This window comes from Prionailurus viverrinus, chromosome B3 (genome assembly GCF_022837055.1).
Source record: "Prionailurus viverrinus isolate Anna chromosome B3, UM_Priviv_1.0, whole genome shotgun sequence".
In the NCBI taxonomy this organism is placed as follows: Eukaryota; Metazoa; Chordata; class Mammalia; order Carnivora; family Felidae; genus Prionailurus; species Prionailurus viverrinus.
The window spans coordinates 21349000-21357334 of NC_062566.1; the positions used below are offsets into that span (position 1 = coordinate 21349000).

General features: G+C 40.7%; 1 protein-coding gene across 1 annotated transcript in view; it reads right to left on the reverse strand.

The window, feature by feature from the left end:
- GABRB3 (gamma-aminobutyric acid type A receptor subunit beta3) overlaps positions 1-7787 on the reverse strand; it is a 244740-nt gene extending 236953 nt beyond the window's left edge. The window contains exons 1-3 of the mRNA XM_047864612.1: positions 7708-7787; positions 7487-7578; positions 7189-7256 (exon numbers count right to left, since the gene is read on the reverse strand). Of these exons, the coding sequence (XP_047720568.1) occupies positions 7189-7256; positions 7487-7578; positions 7708-7787 (240 nt within the window). The remainder of the gene's footprint in view (positions 1-7188; positions 7257-7486; positions 7579-7707) is intronic.
- Between the last annotated feature and the right edge of the window lie 548 nt (positions 7788-8335).

Genomic DNA, 8335 nt, shown 5'->3' on the forward strand with positions numbered 1-8335 from the left:
CTGTCTCTCCCTCTCTCTCCCCCTCCCCCCCTCTAACATAAAATAAACATGAAAAAGAAAAAGAAAAATGAAAAGAGGGATATATGAGTTAATGCTTACAAATGATTTCTACTACTTGATGTGGTCTCCTGATAACAAGGAATAAAGGAATTCTACATCCCCAGCCAGAGAGATCAGAAGCTTGACTTTCCACTGAACTGATAACACTGAGAAAATTGCCGAGAGGTGAGACCTATCTTAGTCTTTGTGTTCCAAATTTTGCAGCTAAAGAATCTTCTTAATGGCTGGCATAAATGGTCCAGAAGTAAACTGTGCTGGAAAACTAGCAAACAATAAAAACCACTGCAGCCTCACTGTACTACTGACTGGCCATCAGGAAAGCAATGCAAAACCCAATGAATGCTTACATAAAAACAATCAAAACTTCTGTGGCATATAAAAAAACTGAATCGACATTTGACAAGTAGACATGAAACTTTGAGTGCAAAAAAGGCAACAATGATTGGTGTTTAGATTATCTACACCAACCCTTACAATACTTTATTCTCCTTTCTACTCTGAACTCAGCATAAAAGCTCTCCAGTAAAAAGGGTAACAGCTATAAAATACCAGCTCACAGTATTATATTCTGTACAATTATACAAATTCTGATCAAATTAAGTCCCCTAAGGTAAAATCTCTATACATCACATTTAGCCAGTAAAAGCTTCTTCTTGGCCATAAGCCCAAATTTTGAGTTACAAAAATATTTCATTGGAAGGCTACATATCTATTTATTTATGCACTTATATATTTATTCATTCATTCTTCATTCATATACTGTCTTTCAACAAATGTCTAATAGGTGCCTCTCAAGTGTCAGGCCATGCAAGGACTGTCCATAGACACAGTTCTGCTTCATGGAACTTATAGTCTGAAAGGCTTTAAGCAAATAAATACACCTTAATCACATGTAACACTGTAATAAGTGTTACAAGCAAATAAGATTTCTTGCAAAAGTAGAATGGGAAGATCAAATTTAGACAATGAAAGTCACAGAAGAAGGTAAAATCACATGTGCTCCGAACAGAGGATATTTTGCTGCTCCGTAGCATAAGGTTGAAAAACCAAAGACACAGGACCAAGTGCCAGTTTTGCCATGTAGTAAGTTAGTGCTATTCCTAAGGTTGTTTCTCTTCTGAAAAGTGGAGATGAGGTTAACACCCATATTACCTACTTTACCAAGTTCATCACCAGGTCTGAAGATCAAATATAACAGAATACTTGAAGTATTTCATAAACTGCAAAATGTGTAAAACTGTTAGTTATTTCCCTAAGTTGCATCTCAACATGTATTATAAAATTATTTAAAGGATTCCATATGGTGATAGGCTTCTTATGCAATGACAGTATGCATGATACAATACAAAACCCATATGAGAAAGAAAGATTCTGCTACCAACAGAAGAAAACAAGAGTCATAATAGCAAAGTCAAAAGTTGAATCCATATTGCTTTACTTGCAAAAATCAGAAAAATCTTTATATGTAAATAAGCGTATTTGCACCACCAATTCAAGCCAAATACTCCTAAGTGCAACACACCATACAAACCCTGAACCAGGGCACATGCTCAAATAAGAGGTGGTTCACAACAGGACAATGTGTGTAAGATCCATCTTTTAAGAGATGTAGCAACATAAGCTTTACAACTTCCCTGAAGGAAAACACAGAAAGCATTCTCTTTGCATTCTCAATACCATGCCTTCCAATATTAAACACAAACCTCCCTTTGTAAAAAGCATATTATGTAAGGTATTATTTTCATCCATCTCTGAAGTTCATTATATGCTTTCGTATCAGTGCCCCAGCATTGATGTATGATCACAGCTTATGCATGAAACATACTGCCAGTGAAAAGTAATGTCCTCAATAAACAGCCTTACCTCCAAAATGCAGCAACCTGGAACCAAATGCCAACACACTCTGTGGACCTCACCCCTGGAGTGCCTTCCATGTAAGCAGTTTTCCAATCCCAACTGGGTCAGAGAAATACTTTTCCTTTCTGCTGAGTCATCCCCCAGCTTACTTTGTAATAAGAGCATTAGCACATTTCCAACCTTTAAAATGCTAATAACAATTAATATGCAATTAATATGGCCAAGGACTGGAAAAATTAGTTAATGATAGCTTTCTACCATGTGTTTGTGTAGCTGTGATTGTCTTTACCATGATTTTCTCTGTAGACCTTAGCCCTTTGTGATTTAATACTTTGCAATCAATTCTGTAGGGCATCTGGAAAGCCTTCTACTATTTTACTGAGTGTTAAGTGATTTGCCTAAGACTAGATGTTCTCACAAACCTGAAAATAGAACCCAAAACTCCAATCCCATTAGGCTCTTTTCAGCACACTACCTGGACTCCTGGGATTCAGTTCTTCCACCTGAGATTCTAGCACAGTAGTGAACGCTGAACTCAGATTCACCATTCACTATTGGCAAAGAAACCTCTAGACTCTGAAAGGTGGGAGGGCGGATTGAGTAACATAAATTGGACAAAAAAGCCTAAAAGCTGAATTCTCCAGACCTCAGACCCCACTTTCTCTGAAAAGGGGAAAGACAAAGTGATAGTGCAAACGTTTATGTGCATGTGTACATGCATGGTTTTGTACTTGAATGAGACCTATGCATTTTACAGTGAGGCAGCTCCAAAGCAGCTTTTTGAGATGTGTCAAAACTACGTCATGTACAATACTTATTTTACACCTAGACATTTTTTAAAAAGTGGATTTTGTAATAAGAAAATGCAACAAACAAGAAAGGAATACAATAGAACTAGAATAATGGATGAATATACATCTCATTAAAACTAAGGATACACGTTATATGTTACTTAAAAGGAACTCATTATATATATATATATGTATATATATGTATATATGTAAATGTATATATATGTATATATATATATATATATAATTTACATGCATGATAGCAGAAAAAATTAATCCTGTAGTTACATTCTCATTAGGATTAAGTTATTTTTAATGGACTAATTAAATATAAAGTAATAACAAATACAAGATAAATCCTAAAAATTACTATTAATACTACTAGATTTTGAATCTAGTGTTACATCCTCAATACTTTAAAGTTAATTAATTAAAAATTAAGTATGTGTAGTTTCTCCTCTAAATTACTATATCAAATAATGGCTTATTCTATTAAAAAAAAGAACTCATGACTACTTTAAAATACTGTTTCCATTTTTTAATTTATTTTTAAGAGTTATAGAATTACTTCATTCTCTGAGTAAAAATACTGTTTTGAAAATAAAATTTTCTAGTTGTTTTATATATTTAATATTTCTTTATGTTTCCTATACTTTAATTTATTCATATTTCATTATTGGTACTCCATTTATTCATCTCTCCATCTAACTATTCAACACATGTTTATTATACACTGGGACCAATGCTTAAGCATCAGAATTATAACAAATATATATAAAAGTTTTCAGTCAACACTGTTCTTTCACATATACAATGTCACTTAAAGAAATATGTAGACTAAGTGTAAATAATTTCTTAACCATACATAATCTTAAAAATATATAAGAAATTTTAAAACAAAGGCTAAGAGAAGCAAATGAAGTTATAGAAGACAAAATGGTCTTCATTTGACTGCTGTTGAGTCAGCTAATTTCTTAAAAAGTACATGAAAAGAAGAATTGGAAGGTTGGGGAAAATGTAAATGTAGAATATATTTTCCATGAAACAAGTTATAGCAAAATAATGTTAAATAGTAAAATACTCAAATTCATTCTTAGAATGGCTCTACAAAATACCAAAAAGCATGATACATGCACACATGTATATACACAAATATGTCTATTTATTTGTTTATTTGAGGACAGAGGTGTTCTTTGGAGGCAGGATCTATAGGCACTCTCAGTAGATAAAGATTGTGCTTCACAACTGTTTAAAAAGTAACAATACTACTATTATGCAGTGTATAGTATTATTCTTTCCAATCACTCCCAAAAGCTCATGAACAAGTACATATCTGTCCCACATTGAGATACACATGCTTTGTATATTCTTATTTGAAACATTAGTAAATTTATTAAAATTTATTTCACTAAATATATGTTTTTTAAAAATATATCTATGAAAAGAAAAAGAAAAAAATCAAGGAATAAAACTTCCATGATTTATCCTTAATTTTCCTGTAAATTTTGCTTCTGCTGAGACATCCTCACTCTTCTTTTTAAATTTATATTTTAGCCAAAAGATTCATCTAAAACCACATCTCAAATCATGTCAATCACCTGTTTAAAACATTTATGGAGTTACTTGACAATCAGCATTTGAAATCGGCATGGCAGAGCAGAAGGTAAGTGAACAGGGGTTTGTATCACTTTTCCAATTTTATCTTTTGAATCTCCACTTCACAATCTCCTATCCTGCTCATCTATCCATCCATACCTTTGCCATTTTTCTTCCCTAATCTAGAACACCCTCCTCCATCTATGCCTGTTGCAATTCTACTCCCCCTACTTATCCAAGAAACTTTCCATGTCAGAAATAATCTATCTCCCTCTTCCCCAATATCTCTCTCCTTCTCTCTTCTTCCTTCCCTCTCTCTCTTCCATATGCTCCTTTCTTTTGTACCTCTATTGAGACTGACCACATCCTATGTTTTGTTACAAAGATTTGACATATCTCCTGTAATAGCTACAAAACCTTTGAAACAAGACCATTTTTTATTTAGTTTTATTACCTCACAAAACTTACTTTTGTGTGGCTAGTAAGGGGATTAAAGAGGCTCATAATTGGGATTTATATTTTTAAATAACATGATGGAAGGATGGTTCTAATCTTACGCATTTCTCTGCTCTTTCCTTATAAAATGTGAGCTCCAAAATGATACTTAACCATTGTTATATTTGAAGTTTCTTTAATAATAGATCAAACATCATAACTATAACCATGAGCAAACATGTTAAGGGAAATCATATTTTTCCAGCCTACAATTTTACTCAATCCACTTGTTGAGGCTATTTCAAATGTGAAGCAGTCCCATCTGTCCAATAGCCTACAGTAAACTTATGTTTAGAGAGCCACAAAAATTACCATCATGAGAATGCAAAAAAAAATACATACAAGTATACTATGGCTATGTTATGCAAAATTATTGACTTTGGGATATAAACTAAATTAAAGATTATTCAGTATAATGGCTTGTATCTTCAATTTGTCTTTCTATTATTAGGTCCAGAGAAAATTGGGACACTTCAATTTATGGTGCATGATTATTGATGGAAGTTTTTACAGGTGCCAAATATCAGCATGATGACAACTGGATAACTAAGTTTAAAAATTAACTCAAAGAAAATGTGCAGTGGTCTGCAAGAACATTCTCCTTATTCACCTGGTTGTTTTAATATTGTATAGAGTTCTTAAAGGGCCACATCAATCTATCTCCTATGTCATTTGACATCCAGTATAATGATTTTGATATAATAATCCACTAATTATTCAATTATCTTGTTTAAAGAATTTTCTCTAGAGGATGTGAAATTCTCAATTAAGAAAATCACAGATTATGTCAACTTGTTCCTTTAAGATCATAAAGCATACCTTATGAACAGGAATATTTTTATAAAATTATTTAAAAAGTAAAACATATGTAATGTTAATTTTTAATATTATGTATGTAAAGTCATATTATTTCTGTGTTTCTTGCTAACAATTTCATTATTATAATTCCTTGTACAAAAAATGTCCTTAGTAGTATACATTGAAAGAAAAGTGCATTACTTTAAAATCACATATTATAACTTAAAAACTTTAGGTTAAGAGTGAAAATTTGATGAAATTAATTTTGTGTGGTCAAAGATTTCTTCCTAAAAAATCCACAGTAAAAAATATTTTTAAACATATCTTGCTAAACAGTCTATGTAGTTTATTTGTAAATGTTTGTATTTCTATAATTTATTGTGATATTTCCTAAAATACTGTCCACAAAATAGTGCTTCAAAAAAAAAAATGTGAGGCACTAGTTTTAAATGCAGACACCCCAAGATTCCACTCCACGGTTGGATCAGAATCTTTTGGAGTGAGGAACCTGGGAGTATGCATTTAAAACAAGTTTTCTCAGGTACACCAGACTTGAGAAACCTACTGGGTCTATCTGAAACCATGCCTCATTATATTCTTAATGTTATGTTAGAGTCAGCAAATGGTTTTTCCCCAAAAAATATTCTTTCCAAATGCTCATTCTTACAATTTCTAAAGTGCCACTCAACCGAAAATCAAATGTTTCCAAATCCCAGAATATTTCATCTCAATTAACAAATGAAAGGGGTTCTTTTGCTCCTTATTCCCAGTTGTCCTAGTGTCCTGAGCAAAAAAGCCCATGACACCCACTTCGCACCTCAGGACACGGACCTCCGGTTTCCACAGGTTACAATACTGAATCCCGTTCACATTAACATAGCTTTAAGTGACACTGGGCTCACTAGCCTTCGACTCTCCTGGCACAGCGGCCCCTTCCGAAAGCCCGCCAGCTGCCCAGGCTCTCCAGTTCTCAGAGACGCCTGGCTCTGTCAGCACCTCCGACAGCGACTGGCGGAGCGGGATTCCGGGTTTCACTGTCCAGGAGCCTGCCCTTCCAAAAGCCACTGAGACCAAGGAAACTGACCCGAGATACCCTTGAGTACACAAATCATTGCCCCTCGTTCTCTCCAGCTGCCAGCATCTCTTTCCAAAAAAACAACAAAGGAAACCTTAAGTACCTCTTACCTAGAATATGAGCCACCCCCACAACTCGCCTCTCTTCCCTGGTTCCCCAGCGCCTGTTGCTAAGGAGGCGAGATGGCACTAGGGAAGCCTCAGGCCCAGGTGACAGACCGCTGGAGGAGCTGGGAGCACGAGGGCTGCGGTGAAAGCCAAGCGCTAGGCCGGCCTAGGACCCCTTCCTTCCGCAGGAAGGGTGCGCCCTCCGCACGGAACCGACGCCAACTACGCCCCCCGCGCACACCGGGAGGGTGGAGGGAGCCGCACCAGCGAGAGGCTGGCTCCCGGAGAGCCGCTCCCTCTGCGGGCCAGGGAAGATCGGCCCCGGCAGAGAAGGCCTCTGGCCCAGTACTGTGGGCCCAGGCAGTGGGGCAGGGACTCGGGGACAGCCCTGGGGAGGGAGGGCACTCACCATGTTGACTTCGGAAACCATGTCTATGCTGGCGATATCGATGTTCATCCCCACGCAGACCGGGGGACCTGCGGGAAGAGCACCACACAGAGATCAGCCAAGCTCGGGCACCGGGTGCGGGTGGCACTGAGGAAAGCGGTGCCCACCCGAGGAGAGGTAGCAGGTGAAATGCCTCTCACCTCCCCCCCCCCCTCACTCCGCCGCAGCTCGGCTTCAGCGCCCCCCACCTCCCTCCACCACCCAGGCCGCCAGCGCGGTGGGTCGCGCATCCCGCAGCAGCCGCGCACACCCCACTTACCCCCGAAGTCGGGTCTCAGGCGAATGTCGTAGCCTTTCAACAGCTTGTCCACCGTCTCCTTCACAAAGGACATGTTCCCGGGATCGTTCACGCTGGGGGAGGGGGCAAGGGGCACAGAGAGCAGGGTCAGGCGGTGGCTCACCCGCCAGCGCCCGAAGCGTACACCCGCGCGCCCTGCCCGCTGCCCGGCCCGCTTCCCATCCACCCACCCGCGACCCTACCTCTGGGCGCAGCACACCACAGCCACCAGCACTGGGGCCGAGAAAATGCCGAAAAGCCTTCCTCCCGCAAAGCCCCACATCCCTCCGCCGCGCCCCGGCACGGGGGAGGGGGCGCCCCGCCGCCGTCGCGACCCGCAGCCGGGGCTGCTCCTGCTGCTGCCGCCGCCGCCGCCGCCGCCGCGCTGGCCCTAAGCGGAGGAGGGCGGAGGGGGAGGGGGAGGGAAGGAGGGGGAGGAGCGGGCGCGAGGGGAGGAGGAGCAGCAGGCCGGGGAGCGGAGGGAGGGGGAGGAGGCAAGGCGAGCCGGAGGCGGAGCCCGCTGCGCCGAGCACCCTAGCCTCCCCCGCGCTAGCCGCGGCTGGTGGCCCCGGCCCTTGGCGCTCCCTCCCGCCTCCGCGGCTGCGGAGCGGGACCTGGAGCCCGGCCGGGGACAGCAAGTAGTAGCCGCGGCTGTGCGGCGCTGAACAGGGCCGGGCTCGGCCGCGAAGCCAGCTCCGCCGCTCTTGCTGCGACCAGGCGAAGGACCGACGGCGACACAGGCAGCGGCGGTGAGGGAAACGCCATCCGCTTCCCCCCGCCCCTTTCCTGGTCCGACCCCCTCAACGACCCCCGCCCAGCTGCGACGCAGGC